Genomic DNA, 24,021 nt, shown 5'->3' on the forward strand with positions numbered 1-24,021 from the left:
CGATCCCCCATAGCCCATCCTAGGTAAGCTGAGCTTCTCCACCCTCTTGGTCCCTCCATGCAGGGACAGGAAAAACACTGAGGGAGGTGGGTGGGGAGGGGGCCTTTTAACCTCTCGTGTGCTTTCCTGTCCCTGTAAGGAGGAGGAGGATGACCTCCATGGTGCTGTCAGCAAAACAAGAAAATGGTATTTATTTTTTCAGCTCCCAGTGATGTTAGTGGAGTTTACCATTGATGAAGTGTCTAATGACCACATTTCTAAACAGGGATGGGAAAAACTGTTTACTGCACTAATTTTTTTTTATTCAGAAGCATAGCTATGTGAAAATCATTGAAGAGAGGGAAAAAAAAAACAAAAACACCCACAAATGAAATCCAATTTGTTGCTGGCCATGTTTATTTGTCTTAAATAGGGGACCCAATAGTACACAAATAGTATGCAAAATTCAGAGGCAAAACAATTTTCCAGGGAATTTAGATACTACATGCTATTCTTTTCATGCAGGTTTGAAAACAAAAATAAGAGGGAATTTCAGTAAAAACATACAATAAGAAAAAAATCTTACATAGACAAATCTTAACTTACAGTAATGTTGTACCATATTTAACTCCATGCACGCCATTCTTAGCATTACAATAAAACAAATGAAAAAAGTTTCTAGGAGTATTTAATAATTAAGCAATTCCTATAGTCTTGTAGAGATCTGTCAAGCACTTTGAAAATACAAACTCCTACACACAGTGAGAACTTTCCTTGAAATGAAAACAAATTGGTGAAAACAGAAGTGAAGACAGTTTGTTAATATGCAGGTTAGATGTACAAAAATGTAAACTGTAATTAAAAAAAATTCAAGAGATGGACTACCTAAGGCTTTCTAGATGTCGATGCCCCAGCATAGTGTTTTATAGTGGGCCCTAGAGCTGTTTAATAATGAGCGAATGTGCTCGGATAAGGTTATAAAGAGCATGCTCGGGTGCTAACAGAGGGTCTTTGGCATGCTTGAAAAATATGTTCGAGTCCCCACGGCTGTTCAAAAGCCACAACACAGGTGGTAGGGACTGCCTGTTAAGCGGTCACTACATGTGTTACGGCTGTCGAACAGCAGCAAGACATGGGGACTAACATTTTTCAAGAAAGCAGAAGTCACTCGGTTGCCATCAGAGTATGCTCGGATAACTCCTTACCCGAGCACGTTCTCTCATCACCGTTGTACCAGAGGTGGAAGTTGCTCAGCCAGCTTCCAAACCACTCAGGACATCGATTCTCAAATAACTGATATAATAAATAAAATACTGCATATTAAACACTTCACTACATAGGATGCAATCCAGAACAAATATAAATATCTCTGCAATTTCTCATTTAGGAATAGCTACTACAATAATGCTGGCTTAACAGAGGTGCCTGATGGATAGCACTACTGGTGGCCTAGAAATGACCACCTACTGTTACCTTGAGGTAGATAACACATGCGTACCAAAATCTGCATTCTTCAGTTGCTGCTGGTATCATGTGTTTAAAGAAATAGATATGAAATAAAATCTAAAAAACACAATGAACTAGCTCAAAAATAAAACATGAAACTGACATTTCTATGAAAATATGTCTCACTGTGTTAGATCAAGGCAATATCATTCTATGCTGAAAGTTAGCAACTGATTTGATTTAGACTTCATTTAGTGCATTTTTCCTGTCTCTGCCCATGTTGCATTATTTTGTTGTTTTTTTTTTCTCCTTGTGTGCAAATGCCATGCCAGTTTAAAATTAAAATGTAGAAAGTAATAATTCTAGATCATAAAAACAATGGTAAACAAAACTAAATGTTAAATATATACTAAAAATACAATTCAAGTAAGAAAATGTTATGTAGAAAGAAAAATAAGACATGGGACAATTGATAAAGGACACGGAAATTTGAGTGTTTTAGTTTAGATGTTTCAGAATGCTGCTGTAAGTTTTACGGGGAATTTGTGGGGACGATTTCATGACAGATGGGGTCAGTGTGGCTTGTATTGATTTAAGAGGTGATCCAAGAGGATTATGAAATTGTGGGATGCCAATACAATCCAGCTGCTTAGTAAAAAAGATGTCTCCACTAAAGCTCAGGATGCCCTCATCGTTTTTACTTCCAACCTTTTCATCTTCTACTGGCTCAGGATCTAACTCTTCTGCCTCTTCCTTCTTACTAAATAAATTATCTAAGTAACCTGTGTAGGCATTTTCCTTTTCAACATGATCATCTTTTCTTACTTCACAACAAAACTGGTCTATGAGAAAACAGTCTTCACCACTTTTGATCGGACTGTCCCAAGAATTTTGGTTTAGGGTTCCCAATTGTGCCAAGTTAGCCATTGCTTTCTCCTGTTTTTCTAGACTCACGGACTTTGATATTAAGGATTTATATTCAAGTTGTGTTACGGAGCTATTTAGGTCATTGAGTTTGTCAACACTGGAAGATTCATGCTGCAAACTGAGCTCAATGGTACCTGCAATAAATGAATCAAAGTCAAACTCTTTACGTTTCTCCCTTTCCTTTTCAACTAGCTGCTGTGACACTTCCTTAAGAGCTATCTGAGCCTTTACCAGACCATTTCTTTCACATTTTGATTTACTTCTCTTATCAGACCTCTCCTTACTTTGCTCTTTCCAGTTAGACAGATCTATAATAAGTTTTGGCTCATAATAATGATTCACTTCAGTCTCCCTCCACACTAGGTTATCTAGATAAGATGTGGCCCTCATTTTGAAGTTACAAGAGTTGCTACACGCCAAGTCACAATATTTGTTTTCATGGTGATCTGTATATTGCCAAGAAGGCTCAGCAGAAAAGTATGGGTCAAAAGCTGGATCTTCCAAATACTTTTCTCGATCTCCATCAAGATATTTGCGAGGGTCGACCTGCACCTCTTCTTCATCACTTCCATCAGAGAGAGCCCTTGGATCTCGCTGGACTTCATCGACATCAAAATTATATTGTGTAGGCCAATCATGGTCTGAATACTGACTATCATGATATCTGGAAAGAAAAACAGAAACTTGGTTTACTTTTTTTCTTCCTCTTCATTTGAGGAAATCACATTAAAAATGCAATGTGCATATGGAGTCAGAAGCAATTCTATTCAGAACCTATATTAAAATATATGTCGAAAGTGTCAAAAGTACCTTTCCCAGTGATAAACAGGGCTGTGGTTGTCCTCCATCAGCAATATATCATCCACCTCATCTTCAATATGAAAAGGATGGCTGGAAATTGGCTCATCCAGTGGAAATGAATAGATGCTCATGTATGGGTGAGACAAAGCTTCCTCTGCTGTTAGTCTATCCATAGGACTGAATGTCAGAATTTGCTCCAAAAAATCTAGTGCTGTTATGAAGGAAAAAAAAAACAAACGAAAAAAACTCTTTACTAATGTTTTTTTCATTAGCATATTGCTAAGCATTTCTTTTTTGTTTCTAGTATTTTTAGTGCTCACCTTCAGGGCTAATGCCTGGGAGCAGCTGTGTCAAAGGAGTATGTGGCATGGTCATATCCTTTTTTATATAGACTGGGATCACATTGAGAAGTTCTTGTCTGTCTTCTTCATGTACAACAGGGATCGATTCTAAGATCAGCTGCATCTGCTCAAGTTCATGAGCACCTATAAATGATCATATTAATATTATCATGACAACAGAATAAAGATGAAATATATAAGCCATTGTAACTAATATACAATGCAAATACAAAGCAAAGTTAATGTATTTCAATGATCCTCATAAATACTGCATTAAAAAGATTATGCACAAACAAATGCTCCCCATTACGGCTACCTACTAAGTAATGACAAATGAGACAATTAGTTTGATAGGCATTTTAATAAAATATTCTTGACTGAACTACCAACCTGCAAACAGGGTTTTTCCAGTCAGCATCTCTGCAAATATGCACCCAGCCGCCCACATGTCTATAGCTTTAGTGTAATTGTTGGGTGAAAGTAAAAGGCGAGGAGATCTGTACCATTTTGTGACAAGACCTTCAGAAAGATGTCCCTAGATAGAAAAGAGAAAAAAAAAGTGATTAATTTGATGGAAAATCTGTACTTTTCTATCTGAAATTATAACCTGCTAGAAATGTTTGTCAGGCTTGCAGAAAAATTAGGTTTTCTTTAGAGCAAAGTTTTCCTACCTGTCAATGCTAACTTGACACTACAAACACAGTACCGACTGCAAAGCATTAGAATATAACAGGTACTAGTGTAAAATGTAGTCACGAAAAATAGCCCGCACTTTACCTCTTTGAATGTATTTGTTATCATTTTCTATGACAGTATACTCTTGAATATTCCATTAAATCTTATTTGCGTCCTGCAGTTTTTGCAGAAAATTCTTATAAAAGGTGAAGACTACGGTAATTTAAAGACCCCCTTCTTTGGTGGGCTTTGCATCTTGTGTATGGTTGACTCCAGATTTTTAATGAAAAATTATGCTAGGCATGTTGAATTTTAGGAGTTGATTCTTCAGTCCCATGGGAGAGATGTCTGGCAATGTCTTAAACAACCCATCACTGAATTAATGTATAGTGTGAATCTTGCATACCTGGGCCAATCACGTTGACAATTGTTCAGAAGTGAATGTGAGGTCATGCTCATAGTACGTATATTTGTAAGCACTACAAAAAGATGTGCCGACAAGAGAATTTTAGGATGTCTGTTACACCAGCATAATGTACTGTATTCTTTCCTAGGTAAAATTAATTTCAGATTAAAAATGTCAAATCATATGCATCAAATCTAGTAATGTAGAAATGATAGCATGTAATTGACAAGGAATTGTTGAGGTTGTTATGCTGCAGGAATAAGCAGAATTAGCCAGGTCTCTGAACACTGTTACAGCACAAATCCCTATTGAAGTTATCCAGTAATTATGGTGAATAACAGGATATGCACAGCACTCATAATAAATCTCAGAAGTCTCATTTGTTTGGAGATTGTTCTTACACGGTTTCATTCAATGAAACTAGCATGCGTTAGCTAGGCATGGCATGTGATTTTAGGCACTGCAGACAACCTTTATGGAACTTAATCTTGAAGGAAGCAAAAAGATTAAAAACATTACATTTGTAATGAACAATAGAGGCAATGTAAACCACTTATAATACCTTTCTAATGTAGATATGTAGCAAGACTGCACCATGGCAATAAGTCTGAAGAGAATGCACACAAGCATTTCTGGCTCATGCGTCTGTCAGGTTCTACATGGTCACGGTGTGAAATGGGCCAGTTATGTGTGTGGGCCATTACCAGTAATGGGCTCCACAATAACACTGCTGCTGACAACACAGTAGTGAGGAAGATTAGGGCCTATACGATCATATCTCAATATACACTGAACACATGTAAAAAAAAAAAATTAAAAAAAAAAAAAAACACTATCTGCCTAATATGTAGTTGCCCCTCGTGTTCCAAAATGGTAAAAACATTTTTTTATAATTGTACAGCAACAAAGTTATGAAACTGCAAATCACTTCACTAGGGAATTTGTCTTCATCCATGTGAAAATGCTTGTTAGTGGCTTCCAGCTACATCGATATCAGAACATGCTGATTTGGAGTACAGATGATTGCAGAGAAAGGGTCAGCACTAGTGTGAGCGAACGTGCTCAGATAACGTGTTATTCAAGCATGCTCAGGTGCCAACAGAGTATCTCGGCGTGCTCGAATACATGTTCGAGTCCCGTGCGGCTGCATGTCTTGTGGCTCTTATATAGCCACATCACGTATTGAGGCTATCGAACAGCAGCAAGACATGTTTAGGTACTCTGAAGAGGACCTTTCACCAAGTGAAAGTGGACAGTTTTTGCTCTTATTTTAGGATTATGCCATTTTGGGCTCCCTCGGTAAAGACCCTAACAATTAACACTACATATAGCAGTTGAAATAAACAAATGCAGAATCTGGACACTTGACCTGGTGACAGGTCCTGTAAGTTTCTGAAGTGTAAAGTGAGGCCTCCATGTATAGCAAAGCACACACATACTTTAGTTGATTGAGATCAAGGGAATTTGGAGCCAACATACTTTTGCCATTCTCCTAAAACCATTACGGAGAGCCATCATCCTGCTGAAAGAGGCTTCTGTGGATGACTAGGTCACGTTATTCCAAGGACTAGTTTGTTTTCTCATTTAGCCATTTTAGGTGCTGTTCGGCAATGCGCAGGAGTCCACATATTCATATCAGTAATACTCACTTCCAGCTGTTTAGGAGATGTTCTGACCCAGTCAGCTAGACATCACAATTTCACCCTTATCAAAATCACTTCCCCATTTTCCTCCGTCCAACACATCAACCTCAAGAACAGACTGCTCATTTTACAATTTTGTATCCCACCCCTTGACAGGTACCAAAGTAATGAGAATGTTATTCACACCATCTGTCAGTGGTTTTAATGGTATATTTGGTTAAAGTGCAATATTGCTTTTCAGCAATATCAGACTGTTTAGATAGGAAGTTATGCTGTCGAGAATAACGATTTAAGGTACCGTCACATTAAGCGACGCTGCAGCTATCTAGACAGCGATGCCGATCGCTGCAGCGTCGCTGTTTGGTCGCTGGAGAGCTGTCACACAGACAGCTCTCCAGCGACTAACGATCCCGAAGTCCCCGGGTAACCAGGGTAAACATCGGGTTACTAAGCGCAGGGCCGCGCTTAGTAACCCGATGTTTACCCTGGTTACCATTGTAAAAGTAAAAAAAAAAAAAAACACTACATACTTACATTCCTGTCGCGTCCCCCAGCGTCCGCTTCTCTGCACTGTGTAAGCGCGCTGGCCAGAAAGCAGAGCGGTGACGTCACCGCTGTGCTTTGCTTTATGGCCGGCGCTGACACTGGGGGACGCAGGGAAGCTGACGCTGAGGAACGTGACAGGAATGTAAGTATGTAGTGTTTTTTTTTTACTTTTACAATGGTAACCAGGGTAAACATCGGGTTACTAAGCGCGGCCCTGCACTTAGTAACCCGATGTTTACCCTGGTTACCAGTGAAGACATCGCTGAATCGGCGTCACACACGCTGATTCAGCGACGAAATAAAGTCCTGGACTTTCCCCAGCGACCAACGATCTCCCAGCAGGGGCCTGATCGTTGATCGCTGTCATGCATAACGATTTCGTTAACGATATCGTTGCTACGTCACAAAAAGCAACGATATCGTTATGTGTGACGGTACCTTAAGGTTTACCTTTTCAAGTGGAAGCTTGTTTACACTGGACACTTCTTGGTAGAAAAGCATTACTAGAACACTTGTTCACAAATCAGCCACCATAAAAGAACCCTAAGTAATCATCTACCTATATATATTCTGCAGTGCTCACCTTATGAGAGTAATGGGGATCCATGATCCGTGCAAGACCAAAATCTCCAATCCTTACGACCAAGTCTTCAGTGTTTATGAACAGATTTGCTGGCTTGAGATCTCTGTGTAGAACATTAGCAGAGTGGATGTACTTGAGCCCACGTAACAGCTGGTACATGAAAAGCCTGGCATGTTCTTCACGTAGAGGGCCTTGCTCAAGGAGCTTGGCTAGGTCGGTCTCCATATACTCCTGAACAATGTAAACTGAGTTCAGCTCGGTTAGGGAGCTCACATCATCGATTAATTGATTTCCATTGGGGCCGAGAATTTCATATACTTTAACAATGTTTTCATGATCGAGTCTCCGGATAATTTTGATCTCCCGCAGAGCATGTTTGACGCTCTGAGGATCAGTCAGGACAATTTTCTTCACAGCTACCCTCTTATCACAGTCATTGTCAACAGCAGAAAAAACTAAGCCGTTACCACCGTAGCCAAGCGGTTTTAAGTCCATATAACGAGAGCCCAAATCAAACCCATGAATGTTCATGAGGCTTTCAAACTTTTCGGCCATTTTGGCTTCTTAAGCTTTCTCCTGAAATTTTCACTTTTCCAAATAATTGACAATAAACCGCCGCTAGCTTCTAAAGAAAAGGTTTCATACACTTTACAAAATACTCTTCTTTAGAATGGTTCACTCCAATTTTCAAAGCATATGAGCCTGCCAGGCCTGGTGTATCCCACAAGCAGTAATGCTAAAGCTCAGTTTTGACTGTATTAAAATGACAGTATTCATAGTTCACAAAAGATGCAGCATTCCAGCAAACATCGACCAAAACACTCGCTAGAAGTAAAACGGAATGAAATGACATACTATGCACACGCTTCTACTGTGCAAAAAAAGGTAACATGAAACAAAAATGTGAATAAATATGCAAGAAATAGGTTTCAATGAACATCCTCCTCACAGTGCAGATACATTCAGTGTTGAACTGGTCCTGAGCAGCGTCATTCTATGGTGCTGGTAAGCACTAGAAATTGTATTTGATACTTTCTAAACAGTGCATCCGAAGAGGAAAACGTGGCAGACTTGATATTATACAAGAGTATGTCTGTTAATGATCAGGTGGCTCCAGCTCACCACAATCACAATCGAAGGTGCCATCCATCTTATTCGCTCAAACCCTGAAAGAAAAGAGAGAAGACGGATTAGCAGGAATGCTTGGCGCAGGAGACATTTCCACCTTCCTGAAACAGAAAAGAATACAGACAGAAGATGCAAGGAAACAAATCAATATACACAAAATTGGTGTAACGTAATAGAGTATTGAGGGCAGTACTGTAATCCTAGTAATGTAACTTAAAGAGTACAGAAGTAATAACAGTACTGATGATGATCCTGTAATGCTACTAATGATGTAACATACTATATGGTACTGAGAGTGAGCCTGTATGACATTAATACCGATGTAACATAATAAAGGGTACAGAATATACTATACTAATATAGGGTACTGAGGGTGATCCTGGAATTACAGTACCCATAATGTTCCATCACTAAAAAATGAGGGCGACTATCATATTACTAATAATGTAATAACGGGGTACTAACATTACAGAATCGTCCTCAGTACCATAGATTACATCACTAGTAACCTTAGAGTGCTTTCATATTGTGCAAAATAGGATTGGGACTATGGGCCCATAGACTACAATGGTGCCAGATGCATTTGCCCTTTACTTTTACAATGGTAACCAGGGTAAACATCGGGTTACTAAGCGCGGCCCTGCACTTAGTAACCCGATGTTTACCCTGGTTACCAGTGAAGACATCGCTGAATCGTTAATTACAGTATCGACCACATGACCCTATATTACATCACTAGTAATGCTATACAGGATTGCCTTCAGTAGCCTATATAATGTTACATTACTAGTAATATCACAGGACAGCCCTAATATTAGTGTTTTCCAACTTCTGGGCATATAAAAGATTTCCCAGCATGAACTCTTGTATCAGGTCCCATGAGGTTTTAATTTTTATCAAGTCCGATAAGTCATATAAAATGCCCTCATACCTAATGTTTTCCAAGATTGGAGGGATTGATAGAATTAAGTTTAAAATTCTAATTTCCACAATGTTAAAGGGTAATCCTCTTCAGAGATGACAAGTTGCTGGGTTAACCGATAGGGAACCTCTTCTGCTGCAGTGCCTATAGTGGGTGACAGGTGGAGGGCACCACATACATAGGCCAGCATAACCTGCCATCCCATCTACTGCGCATGTGCCCTCCCACTAGTGGCAGTGGCAGCTGGAAGTTAAACACTGGCTCCTTCTGCTTACTAGGGGCGGCTTTCTCCCCAGTTTAGGAATTAATGCCAACGCTCCTTTCACTGTTGTAGCCACGACACAGGCAGCAGCTCACACCACCACGCAATACAGCAGATGCTACGGCAGATGACACGCGGGGCCGGCGCCAGCACTACGCGTGACGTCACTGATGACGCAGCGGCCCGTGCAGTCTGCAGGGAATTCCCGGCTCATTAGTCTCTGTGCCCGAGGAGCGATCTGCTCATGGGTGTAGTAGTCCTGCCGGCAGTGAGAAGCTCGCATTGCCTGATGGGAGCAGTAGTCCACAGGACAAGCCGGCTAGTGTAGTCACTGGGCTCCAGCAGCCGACACGTTGCAGATGGAGTATGTGAGTCACATCTAGATCCCCCTCCTCCCACACCCGGATGTGGCGCCGGTACAGCACAGCGCCGTACACCACTACGGGTTCCATACATGAGGGGGCTGGTGAGGGAGCCGCCATTGGACAGACCCCCGGAGCGCGCCCTCCTCCTCCCCACAGCTGCCTGCGGCCGCAAAGTCAGTCACCGCCGGCGCGTACGGCGGCTCGTATTCACAGCGGACGGTACGTCGCCGTCCACCCCTTCGCAGCCCCTCACACGGTGTACGCACTCTGCTCAGCAGCCCCTCACTCGGTCGGTCCCCCCTCCCATACACACAAGCAGCCCCTCACACGACCGGTACGTCCCCCCCCCCCCCCATACACAAGCAGCCCCTCACACGACCGGTACGTCCCCCCCCCCCCCCCATACACAAGCAGCCCCTCACACGACCGGTACGTCCCCCCCCCCCATACACAAGCAGCCCCTCACACGACCGGTACGTCCCCCCCAGACATGCGCGCAGCCCCTCACACGACCGGTACGTCCCCCCCCCCATACACAAGCAGCCCCTCACACGACCGGTACGTCCCCCCCCCCCATACACAAGCAGCCCCTCACACGACCGGTACGTCCCCCCCAGACATGCGCGCAGCCCCTCACACGACCGGTACGTCCCCCCCCCCATACACAAGCAGCCCCTCACACGACCGGTACGTCCCCCCCCCCCATACACAAGCAGCCCCTCACACGACCGGTACGTCCCCCCCCCCATACACAAGCAGCCCCTCACACGACCGGTACGTCCCCCCCAGACATGCGCGCAGCCCCTCACACGACCGGTACGTCCCCCCCCCCCATACACAAGCAGCCCCTCACACGACCGGTACGTCCCCCCCCCCCATACACAAGCAGCCCCTCACACGACCGGTACGTCCCCCCCAGACATGCGCGCAGCCCCTCACACGACCGGTACGTCCCCCCCCCCCATACACAAGCAGCTCCTCACACGACCGGTACGTCCCCCCCCCCCATACACACAAGCAGCCCCTCACACGACCGGTACGTCCCCCCCCCATACACAAGCAGCCCCTCACACGACCGGTACGTCCCCCCCCAGACATGCGCGCAGCCCCTCACACGACCGGTACGTCCCCCCCAGACATGCGCGCAGCCCCTCACACGACCGGTACGTCCCCCCCAGACATGCGCGCAGCCCCTCACACGACCGGTACGTCCCCCCCCCCCCCCCATACACAAGCAGCCCCTCACACGACCGGTACGTCCCCCCCCCCCCCCATACACAAGCAGCCCCTCACACGACCGGTACGTCCCCCCCAGACATGCGCGCAGCCCCTCACACGACCGGTACGTCCCCCCCCACCCCATACACACAAGTAGCCCCTCACACGGCCGGTACGTCCCCCCCCCCCCCATACACAAGCAGCCCCTCACACGACAGGTACGTCCCCCCCCCCACAGACATGCGCGCAGCCCCTCACACGGCCGATACTCCTCTCCCCCGCAGCCCCTCACACGACCGGTACGTTCCCCCCCCCCCCCATACACACAAGCAGCCCCTCACACGGCCGGTACGTCCCCCCCATACACACAAGCAGCCCCTCACACGACCGGTACGTCCCCCCCCCCCCGCAGCCCCTCACACGCAGCCCCTCACACGGCCGGTACGACTCTTCTCACCGCAGACACGGCCCCCCCTGAACACTGCCATTACGGCTCTCTCCCACCCCGAAGACCCCCATACGATCGGTACGTCCTCCCCTCCATATTATTGTGTCCGCACATATGTCCCGTACACCGACATATGGGGCCTGTGGACATCGCGGTAATTACAGGACCGGTATCGGCGCTGACCGGCACAGCCGCGGTCTCGCTCCGGAGTAGTCCGTGGGAGCCGCCGGGTCCCGTGTAGTGAGGCGGCTGAGCTCCCATTGTTCCGCTGCCGAACACTGCTCACACAATGGAGGCGCCGGCTGCCGCAGCGGGAACCGGGACAGCACTCACCGCTCTCGTATGTGTCATATGGAGGGAGCACCGGGGACAAGGCTGGACCGCTCCGCTCAGCTGCTCCTCTTGCCCTGCGTCTTGTCTCTGCTTCTTTGCCGCAGTCGCCATGTACTCACACTGACTACTGAGGGCGGGGACTCAGACACCCGATCTGCCGCGTCACCCGGAACGCCCCCTGCAGGCGGCAGCGTCACCGGGCGGGAGGATTCAAGTCTCCGGCGTCCTCTCTCTGTGCTGCTGACTGAGCGCGGCCTCGTGAGCCTCGTGCTCTGTGTGCGGCCTGCTCGGCGCCATTACCTCAGACCTGACTGGGCAGCTGCGGCACAGTAGTGCCGGCTGTGGAGAGATGGTGATTGGGGCACAATGGCTGACAGTGGTGCTGCTCTGTGCACACTGAGGCTTACACACTGCCGTCCCCACAGTTCTTGTAGGAATCCTCTTCAGAAGGGTTTTACCTGAAGCTTCTCTTTGTCCTTTTCTTCTGTTTTATTCTAGATATAGAAGAGTGGCTGTTTCCGAGCAGTAGCTGCAGGCACAATGGCTGCTCGCTTTTTTTTTTAGTCTCTTCACACTTGTGACTTCCCGCTGGCCCAGATGAGGTGACTGGGGCCTGACTCTTAGGCTATGTGCACACGTTCAGGATTTCTCGCAGAAAATTCCTGAGAATTCTGGACATTTTCTGCAAGAAATCGCATGCGTTTTTGCCGCGGTTTGGACGCGTTTTTGCCGTGGTTTTTTCCGGACACTTTCCAATGCATTTTGGAGTGGGAAAACCGGAAAATTAATGAACATGCTGCGGTTTTTACCGCGATGCGTTTTTTTCACAGAAAAAAACGCATCATGTGAACAAAACATGCAGAATTCATTCTAAATGATGGGATGCTTATTGTATGCGTTTTTTTTTGCGGTTTTATAGCGTTTTTATCGGAAAAAAACGCAACGTTTGCACACAGCCTGAGTCTGGAGTGTGTGACAAGTGGTATGCGCTTCAGTGCAATACGCCATGAATCCTGCTTCTGCCACAGCTGGGCAAAACGTCGCAACATTTTACCGCAGCTTTGCATTACGTCAAAATTTAGAAACTTTTCAAAATTTTATTCGAGAGATTTTCTGTAAGGCTATGTTCACACTTTGCAGATTCCACTGCGGATTTTTCCGCAGCAGAATTCCAAAATCCGCAGTGAAAACCCGTCGCGGTTTCTTCTGCGGATTTTCATCTGCAGTTTTCTATTGGAGCAGGTGAAAATCCGCAGAAAAGAAGTGACATGCTGCGGAATGTATTCCGCAGTGTTTCCGCACGTTTTTTTCCGCAGCATGTGCACTGCGTTTTTTGTTTCCCATAGGTTTACATTGTTCTGTAAACTCATGGGAAACTGCTGAGGATCCACAGCGGTCAAATCCGCAGCGAAATCCGCAAAGTGTGAATATAGCCTAAAAGCTTTGAGCAGTCAGGCCTGACGGTTTTGGAACAGAGACCGAGTAAAACTCTATATCCTCCTCAAAAACTGTCTGAAAACTCAGCAAGAAAGGCTGTGCATGTACTCCTCCTTGTTCTTAGAAGGGGTTTTTCCTCCAAGAGATTTTGGGAAAAGACCTGGTGGGAGAAAGTGCAGGCACTATCAAATAAAAAACCTAGAAAAGAAAAACTCCACGAAAAAGAAGAGCGTTTCAGGAGGGATTTCCTCATGTCATGAAAAAACCCTTTAGATTTGTCCACCTTAAAACCTCAGTGAACATTGCCTTCCTGCCAGAGGGAGAGGAGAGAATGCACACTGTAAAAGCGTCAGGATCACCATCTTACACAGATGGGTAGTGCCTGTTGAATATGTTTTCCTGTTAGACTTGCCCCAAAATGTTTTCTGAAAGTATTGTACCCTGACGGGCTACTGTAATGTGTGGGGCTGTGCCACAGCATGAAAAATGTATGTGTAGGCAGAAATGCACAGCGCCTGCTCTGTGGTGGTCATTTCCTGGGAAGGCACTTCAGCTCCTGTTCACTTTAGTAGGAGCTGAGCAGATTATAGCCAGTATAGACCCCACAATCTCTTCTATGACTAGGCCACCAATGCCTGCCTTGGACATCCCTGTGAAGGCATAAGTGAATATTATGAGAATTGTGTGCATGCTACTTTAACAAGCTAAGGTCCACTGACTTGTGGCACGATACCACCTCCTTAAACTTAGCACCCACTGGTCATTTGCCTGTGTTTACATAGGCAGACAATGCACACTGAGCAAACTATATTCAGCTGCCATAGTTCCCAACTGTGTGGGTCCTGGTCACACGGGGTGGTGCACTGCTGATAACAATGATCTTTACCGCAACCCATTAAACTTCATGGATTCTTGTAAAGAAAAAAATGGATGTCATACCAAAGCCATTAGTATGGCATTTGTTATTCCCAGATCCATTGCAATTATTAACATGGGAAACTGTATTTAGTTTCCTACAATGTTTTCACTGTTGATTTATACAAACATGTCATACAGATGTAAAAAAAAAAACCCTGAACATATGGATACAAAAAAATTAATGTGCTAGTCTAAGCGCAGCCTTATAAAATAGAGCATAGAATTAAAGGTAGCCTCCATATGTATGATTTATTTGTGGGGCTGACATGACACGTGCATATCATTAACCTCCTTATACATTTCCCACATGGGCAGTTTGGATGATTCTTAAGGCTACTTTCACACATCAGGTTTTCGCCGTCAAGGACAATCCGGCGAATTTTGAAAAAAACGGATCCGGCAAAAGTTGCCGCTGGATCATTTTTTTTTCTCATAGAGTTGTATTGGCACTGGATTGCGATGGATGGCCTCACGTTTCATCCGTTTTTTTCCGGATCCCTCGAAAATTAGTTCTCCGGCAACTGGAAAAAACGTATATAGGAATCCGGCGAAATTCAGATGAAACGTGAGGTGAAATGAATCCGGCGACCAATTCCGTTTTTTCATGCATTTCCATTCTGGTCTCTCTCTCACAGGAAATCCAAAGTGGGATCCGTCGCATCAGTTTTTCACAATTTGCAATGGATCAGTTTTTTAAAAAATTCGCCGGAATGTGCCTGACGGCAAAAACCGGATGTGTGAACGAAGCCTAACACTTCATACTTTGTGTCCTGTATTACTAGAAAAGGTCAAAAAGCAGTTTTTTTTAAGTAAGAACTTTGTAACTATCAGGTTTTTAAAAGAGACAACCCTTTCCCCAGCAAAAAAAAAAAGGATCCCGCCCCCATTAGCCCAGGATAGAACAATATATTCCTAGCATGTACATTGATTCTGTATGAAAGTTTCTACTCCAGCTACAGATATCTTGTATGTGCTGTTCAATTGTCTTTGTGCAGATATAGATTGCTAGTCTGTTAGGGTACCGTCACACTATAACATTTTGATCGCTACGACGGTACGATTCGTGACGTTTCAGCGATATCTTTACGATATCGCTGTGTCTGACACGCAGCAGCGATCAGGGATCCTGCTGAGAATCGTACGTCGTAGCAGATCGTTTAGAACTTTCTTTCATCGCTGGATCTCCCGCTGTCATCGCTAGATCGGTGTGTGTGACACCGATCTAGCGATGCGATCCAGCGATGCGTTCGCTTGTAACCAGGGTAAACATCGGGTAACTAAGCGCAGGACCGCGCTTAGTTACCCGATGTTTACCCTGGTTACAAGCGTTAAACTAAAAAAAAAAAAACAGCACATACTTACATTCTGGTGTCCGTCAGGTCCCTTGCCGTCTGCTTCCCGCACTGTGACTGCCGGCCGTAAAGTGAAAGCAGAGCACAGCGGCTGTGCTTTCACTTTACGGCCGGCAGTCACTGAGTGCGGGAAGCAGACGGCAAGGGATCTGACGGACACCAGAATGTAAGTATGTGCTGTTTGTTTTTTTTTAGTTTAACGCTTGTAACCAGGGTAAACATCGGGTAACTAAGCGCGGTCCTGTGCTTAGTTACCCGATGTTTACCCTGGTTACCCAGGGACCTCGGCATCGTTGGTTGCTGGAGAGCTGTCTGTGTGACAGCTCCCCAGCGACCACACTACGATTTACCTACGATCACGGCCAGGTCATATCGCTGGTCGTGATCGTAGGTAAATCGTATAGTGTGACGGTACCCTTAGACTCTTCTAACCTTCACCTCACCATTTCAGACACCTGAAGGTTGTCATTCAACACTGAGACAGAGTCAATCAACCTGGCACAAGTCCAAGAGTCTGTGAAAGCTTTAATATGAGTAGCTGTGGTGTCACAGGAGTAGCCCTGTGTATGAGTCAACAAGTCTACAAACCTGGCACTGTAGATGAGCATTCAGTGTATCAGGAGTATCATGGCAACCTTTTATGGAGAGGATAAATAAAGCAGGATGGATCTACCTAGATAAACATATGTATGTGCTAATTAACCTTATTAAAAATAGACCCACACTGAATATACTTATCAGTGGTTTTAAAAGCCATCTGCTTAGCATTGTGTATGTCCTTGAGCCATCAGAATAGCTGTGACCCGATGATGCTTCTACACCATGAGACCTCTGAAGGTGCCCTGGGGTACCTGGCACCAAGACTGGTGGCAGGTCTTTCAAGTACTTTAAAGCCCATATTAGATGGCTGTCGGCTGAATGATGGTTCAGCTATAAGCTATCTAACACAACTCTCTCATGCACTGGAGCGCTCCATCTGCCAGTCACTCCTGTGTTCTCTTGGAAAACGGTGCTGCCAGGTACTTTTGGAAACAGCTGATCTACAGCGAACAAAAGGATTGGCGTCCAAAGTCATTCATGCGAGTTCCTTAACTCCTCCTGACAGTCATCTGAGGCAGGCCCCAATACACATTAGACTGTCTACTGTTAATTTAATGTGTATAGAGGCCTTAAAATGCAAAATGGGACCTCTATGAATTGGAGCTCACACAGATGTTCCTCAAACCATTCCTGAATAAGTTCGATAAAAGAGGCCACTGCAATGAAGGATTGGATTTGGTCTGCAATGAAAATGTTTAGGTAGGTGGCTCACATAAATGTTACAAATGAATGGTAAATATGAAAGTTAAAGGGACACTGTCACCTGAATTTGGAGGGAACAATCTTCAGCCATGGAGGCGGGGTTTTGGGGTTTTTGATTCACCCTTTCCTTACCCGCTGGCTGCATGCTGGCTGCAATATTGGGTTGAAGTTCATTCTCTGTCCTCCATAGTACACGCATGCACAAAGCAAGATTGCCTTGCGCAGGTGTGTACTACGGAGGACAGAGAATGAACTTCAATCCAATTTTGCAGCCAGCATGCAGCCAGTGGGTAAGGAAAGGGTGAATCAAAAACCCCAAAACCCCGCCTCCATGGCTGAAGATTGTTCCCTCCAAATTCAGGTGACAGTGTCCCTTTAAGCAGCAGAACATTGCCCATAGCATCACGCTGCCTCTCCCGGGTTGTCCTCTTCCCCTAGTGCATACTGACTCTATCTCTTCCCCATGTAAGAGATACAAACACCTGTCTCTCCACACGATGAAAAGAAAACCTGATTTATCTGTATAGACCTTCTTCCATTGCCCCATGGTCCAGTTCTGATGCTCCCTTGCCCAGTGTAGACCCTTTGGCAGTGGACAAGGGTCAGCATGAGCACTTTGAAGCAACAGGCAATGTGTTGTATGTTCTACTTTCCATTACAACCAGCATAAACTTTTCCAGTGAGTTGTTCTACAACGGCTCTTTATGATTGGACCAGACAGGTTAGTCATTGCTCTCTCATGTATCTTGGATGACCATTATTGTTGCTGGTTCCCAGCTACAAAACATGAACACCCATCTTTTTGGAAATGCGCTGATCTGGACTTCTAGCTATTACAATTCAGCCCTTGTCAAAGTCTCTTAAATCCTTACGCTTGCCCATTTTCCCTGCTTCTAATAAATCAGTTTCAATAACTATTAACCAGCGGCCTAATATGTCACACCCAATGACAATTCCTTTGTATTAATGAGATAATCAATGTTACCTACTTCATCCTTCATCTCCTGTCAATGGTCTAAGGGTACCGTCACACTATACGATTTACCTACGATCACGACCAGCGATATGACCTGGCCGTGATCGTAGGTAAATCGTAGTGTGGTCGCTGGGGAGCTGTCACACAGACAGCTCTCCAGCGACCAACTATGCCGAGGTCCCTGGGTAACCAGGGTAAACATCGGGTAACTAAGCGCAGGACCGCGCTTAGTTACCCGATGTTTACCCTGGTTACAAGCGTTAAACTAAAAAAAAAAAAACAGCACATACTTACATCTGGTGTCCGTCAGGTCCCTTGCAGTCTGCTTCCCGCACTCAGTGACTGCCGGCCGTAAAGTGAAAGTGAAAGCACAGCCGCTGTGCTTTCACTTTCACTTTACGGCCGGCAGTCACAGTGCGGGAAGCAGAGACGACAAGGGACCTGACGGACACCAGAATGTAAGTATGTGCTGTTTGTTTTTTTTTAGTTTAACGCTTGTAACCAGGGTAAACATCGGGTAACTAAGCGCGGTCCTGCGCTTAGTTACCCGATGTTTACCTTGGTTACAAGCGAACGCATCGCTGGATCGCATCGCTAGATCGCTAGATCGGTGTCACACACACCGATCTAGCGATGACAGCGGGAGATCCAGCGATGAAAGAAAGTTCCATACGATCTGCTACGACGTACGATTCTCAGCAGGATCCCTGATCGCTGCTGCGTGTCAGACACAGCGATATCGTAACGATATCGCTGGAACGTCACGAATCGTACCGTCGTAGCGATCAAAATGTTATAGTGTGACGGTACCCTTACTGTTATGGCTGATCAGTGTGAGCACTAAAGGAGTATACACCATGGGGTTTATATTTTACCATTGTAAAAAGTAGTCACATGACCTGTGTGCCCTTATTACAAGCTCCTATAAAGATAGCTCTGTTGTTTTACTATTGTGTTTGTGCTTGTTGCCAGAGAATTGTATCTTGATGTTTTAGTAGATGGTTTAAGGTACCTTCACACATAACGATATTGTTAACGATATCGTTGCTATTTGTGACGTAGCAACGATATCGTTAATGAAATCGTTCTGTGTGACAGCGACCAACGATCAGGCCCCTGCTGGGAGATCGTTGGTCGCTGAACAAAGTCCAGAACTTTATTTCGTCGCTGGACTCCCTGGAGACATCGCTGGATCGGCGTGTGTGACACCGATCCAGCGATGTCTTCACTGGTAACCAGGGTAAACATCGGGTAACTAAGCGCAGGGCCGCGCTTAGTAACCCGATGTTTACCCTGGTTACCATGCTAAAAGTAGAAAAAAACAAACACTAGATACTTACCTACCGCTGTCTGTCCTCCAGCGCTGTGCTCTGCTTCTCTGCTCTCCTCCTGCACTGGCTGTGAGCCGGAAAGCAGAGCGGTGACGTCACCGCTCTGCTTTCCGGCTCACAGACAGTACAGGAGGAGAGCAGAGAAGCAGAGCGCAGCGCTGGAGGACAGACAGCGGTAGGTAAGTATCTAGTGTTTGTTTTTTTTAACTTTTAGCATGGTATCCAGGGTAAACATCGGGTTACTAAGCGCGGCCCTGCGCTTAGTTACCCGATGTTTACCCTGGTTACCGGCATCGTTGGTCGCTGGAGAGCGGTCTGTGTGACAGCTCTCCAGCGACCAAACAGCGACGCTGCAGCGATCCGAATCGTTGTCGGTATCGCTGCAGCGTCCCTTAATGTGAAGGGGCCTTTAGTCTTCATGTTAATTGCTGTTTACATGAACAATGAGAAGGTGAAATGTGATACACCTTGTGTTCTGTCCTTGTTTTAATCTCTCTGTGACATTGATAAATGGTAACTAAAAGAGCCTTTAGTATCTCTATAGTGTTTGTGTGTTGTGCTAGAAAATACTTTAAATACATTCCCAAATAAGTCAAGCAAAGATCTATAATGTTGATTTGTCTAAAGGTGCATGAGTTGAATCGAAGAGCAGAAGAAAGCTCAGTTTGCCTTCTGATGTCTTCCTTGTTATAGGTTTAGGCACCGATTCATCATGATAGTTACACCAGAATTCTAGCATAAAATACTTTCAAATCTCACATAATCTTTGCACAACACACAGTTGTACATATGTTTAGCATATATTTTTGCACAGCATGCAGTTGCAGATAGCCTTAGCATCTTTGAGTGTCTTCATAGCAGTTTTGGGCAGGTCTGTCAAAATAAGGCTACGTTCACATTTGCGCTGTTGGGCGCAGCGTCATCGACACATGCGTCATGCGCCCATATGGGGGGCGCATGGACATGCGCCGGTATGCGTTGTACTGCGTTTTACTACGCATGCGTCGTATAGACGCACAAGATAGGGCGCAGAGGACGCTACTTGTAGCGTTTTCCCTGCGCCGAAATTCCTGATCTGTAGGATCTTATGACAACGCATGCGTCACAAAACGCTGCATTGTGTACATGCGTTGTTGGTTGCGTCACCGGCGCTGTGCCCAACAACGTAAATGTGAACGTAGCCTTAGTGAAGCTGGGAAGGGTAATGCCGCATAACACATTTAGTAAAAGTAGCTGCGTTCCTTACTCCAGAAATGTTACTTCTGTCCCTGAATGGAGTAACATTTATGGTGAGGCACAAAAAGGGGAAAACCACTGATAAGATGCACCTAATTAATTAAAGAAGCACTCTCATCAAAGATTTTATTCTTTAATTCCCTCTCTAATTCCCTTAACCTTCTGGCTATTACAGAAACCTGGATCCAGCATTCAGACACCACCGCCGCTGCCGCTCGTTTGGTGGGCTGAAATTTTCACATACCACCAGACCTGAGAACAGACAGGGTGGAGGTGTTGGTTTGCTCCTTTCATCACAAGGTGCTTTCCAGGTCATCCCCCCGATTCCCTCACTCACATTTCCTTCCTTTGAAGTCCACGCCGTCAGACTCTATAAGCCCTTCTCCTTGCGAGTGGCGGTTGTTTATCGCACTCCGGGCTCCTGCCAGTTTCTAGACCACTTTGCTACCTGGCTTACTCACTTTCTATCCTGTGACATCCTCATCATGGGAGACTTTAACATCCCCATCAATGATCCCCTCTCCCAATCTGCCTCTCATCTTCTTTCTCTAACTTCTTCATTCGGCCTCTCACAGTTTACTAATTCTCCTACGCATGAGGACGGGAATACTATGGACCTGGTTTTCTCCCATCCCGGCTCGTTGCATAACTTTACTAACTCCCCTCTCCTGCTCTCAGACCACAACCTTCTTTCCTTCTCTGTCAAGAATTGTCTCCTCACCCGGGACACCCCCACTTACCACACTTATCGGAATACACGTACCATTAATACCCAGCAGCTTGTGGACAATCTCCACACATCTCTAGCCCCCATCTCCTCCTTCTCCTGTCCAGACTTAGCATTGTCACACTTAAATAATACACTGAAGAATGCCCTGGATGAAGCAGCACCTTCTACATGCAGAAAGACCCGACACAAGACAACGGCAGCCCTGGCACACTATGCAAACACGTTTTCTTCAGCGTTGCTCAAGGTGTGCAGAGCGACAGTGGAGAAAATCTCTCTTAGCAGAAGACTTCATCCACTATAAGTTCATGCCAAAACCTATAACTCTGCCCTTTATCTGGCCAAACAATCCTACTTCACCACCCTCATCACCTCACTATCCAACGACCTAAAACGACTTTTTGAAACCTTAAACTCCCTCCTGAAACCTAAAGTACAGGCCCCCATCACCAACCTCAGCGGTGAGGATCTGCCTACTTATTTCTTCGAAAAAATCAACCACATCCATCAGAATATCTCAGCGCAATCTCCTCCGTGCCTGGATCCCCTTCCCTGCCGCACTTCAAGCTCACTAGACATAGACATCTTTAAGCCTGTTTCAGAAGAAGTTTCCAAGCTCCTTGCTTCTGCTCGGCCTACAACCTGCAACAGTGACCCCATTCCTTCACATATCCTGCAGTCTCTCTCACCAGTGGTCACCACTCACCTGACTAAAATATTTAACCTCTCTCTTTCTTCAGGTATCTTTCCCTCCTCATTTAAACACGCCATCATAACCCCTTTACTTAAAAAGCCATCCCTGGACCAGAACTGCACTGCTAACTACAGACCTGTCTCTAACCTTTCCTTCATCTCTAAACTCCTGGAACGCTTGGTCCACTCTCGTCCTTAGCCACAGTTCCTGCACTGATTGTGCTGTAATGATTTCTGTTTGTGCTAAGGGCGTGCGCGGCCACACCTCCCCTGCTTTTATCAGGGTTAGGCCGGCGTCACACTTGGCATAGGGAAATATGGTCTGTTTTTTACAGGCATAATACGCAGAAATGATCCCAAAACAGTGATCCGTATGTCATCCGTAGGCAAGGTGTGGCTGCGTATTTTGCGCATGTAAACCTCCGTATGGCATCCGTATAGCGAGATTTTCTCGCCGGCTTGCAAAATGGACATAGAATGGATCCATGGGCTGAAATATTTGTGAAAACACACATTATATATATATATATATATATATACAGTGGGGCAAAAAAGTATTTAGTCAGTCAGCAATAGTGCAAGTTCCACCACTTAAAAAGATGAGAGGCGTCTGTAATTTACATCATAGGTAGACCTCAACTATGGGAGACAAACTGAGAAAAAAAAATACAGAAAATCACATTGTCTGTTTTTTTAACATTTTATTTGCATATTATGGTGGAAAATAAGTATTTGGTCAGAAACAAAATTTCATCTCAATACTTTGTAATATATCCTTTGTTGGCAATGACAGAGGTCAAACGTTTTCTGTAAGTCTTCACAAGGTTGTCACACACTGTTGTTGGTATGTTGGCCCATTCCTCCATGCAGATCTCCTCTAGAGCAGTGATGTTTTTGGCTTTTCGCTTGGCAACACGGACTTTCAACTCCCTCCAAAGGTTTTCTATAGGGTTGAGATCTGGAGACTGGCTAGGCCACTCCAGGACCTTGAAATGCTTCTTACGAAGCCACTCCTTCGTTGCCCTGGCGGTGTGCTTTGGATCATTGTCATGTTGAAAGACCCAGCCACGTTTCATCTTCAATGCCCTTGCTGATGGAAGGAGGTTTGCACTCAAAATCTCACGATACATGGCCCCATTCATTCTTTCATGTACCCGGATCAGTCGTCCTGGCCCCTTTGCAGAGAAACAGCCCCAAAGCATGATGTTTCCACCACCATGCTTTACAGTAGGTATGGTGTTTGATGGATGCAACTCAGTATTCTTTTACCTCCAAACACGACAAGTTGTGTTTCTACCAAACAGTTCCAGTTTGGTTTCATCAGACCATAGGACATTCTCCCAAAACTCCTCTGGATCATCCAAATGCTCTCTAGCAAACTTCAGACGGGCACGGACATGTACTGGCTTAAGCATTGGGACACGTCTGGCACTGCAGGATCTGAGTCCATGGTGGCGTAGTGTGTTACTTATGGTAGGCCTTGTTACATTGGTCTGAGCTCTCTGCAGTTCATTCACTAGGTCCCCCCGCGTGGTTCTGGGATTTTTGCTCACCGTTCTTGTGATCATTCTGACCCCACGGGGTGGGATTTTGCGTGGAGCCCCAGATCGAGGGAGATTATCAGTGTTCTTGTATGTCTTCCATTTTCTAATTATTGCTCCCACTGTTGATTTCTTCACTCCAAGCTGGTTGGCTATTGCAGATTCAGTCTTCCCAGCCTGGTGCAGGGCTACAATTTTGTTTCTGGTGTCCTTTGACAGCTCTTTGGTCTTCACCATAGTGGAGTTTGGAGTCAGACTGTTTGAGGGTGTGCACAGGTGTCTTTTTATACTGATAACAAGTTTAAACAGGTGCCATTACTACAGGTAATGAGTGGAGGAAAGAGGAGACTCTTAAAGAAGAAGTTACAGGTCTGTGAGAGCCAGAAATCTTGATTGTTTGTTTCTGACCAAATACTTATTTTCCACCATAATATGCAAATAAAATGTTAAAAAAACAGACAATGTGATTTTCTGGATTTTTTTTC

General features: G+C 45.2%; 1 protein-coding gene across 1 annotated transcript; it reads right to left on the reverse strand.

Moving 5' to 3' along the window:
• Positions 1–368: 368 nt before the first annotated feature.
• MAPK6 (mitogen-activated protein kinase 6) lies at positions 369–12,336 on the reverse strand. The gene is made up of 6 exons (XM_069765985.1): positions 12,024–12,336; positions 7,348–8,513; positions 3,885–4,029; positions 3,474–3,638; positions 3,163–3,364; positions 369–3,016 (listed from the first exon to the last, which is right to left on the reverse strand). Exons 2-6 carry the CDS (start codon positions 7,900–7,902, stop codon positions 1,924–1,926), a joined length of 2,160 nt encoding a protein of 719 aa, XP_069622086.1. The 5' UTR covers positions 7,903–8,513; positions 12,024–12,336; the 3' UTR covers positions 369–1,923.
• Between the last annotated feature and the right edge of the window lie 11,685 nt (positions 12,337–24,021).

Source organism: Ranitomeya imitator, chromosome 4 (assembly GCF_032444005.1).
Source record: "Ranitomeya imitator isolate aRanImi1 chromosome 4, aRanImi1.pri, whole genome shotgun sequence".
NCBI classification, from domain to species: domain Eukaryota; kingdom Metazoa; phylum Chordata; class Amphibia; order Anura; family Dendrobatidae; genus Ranitomeya; species Ranitomeya imitator.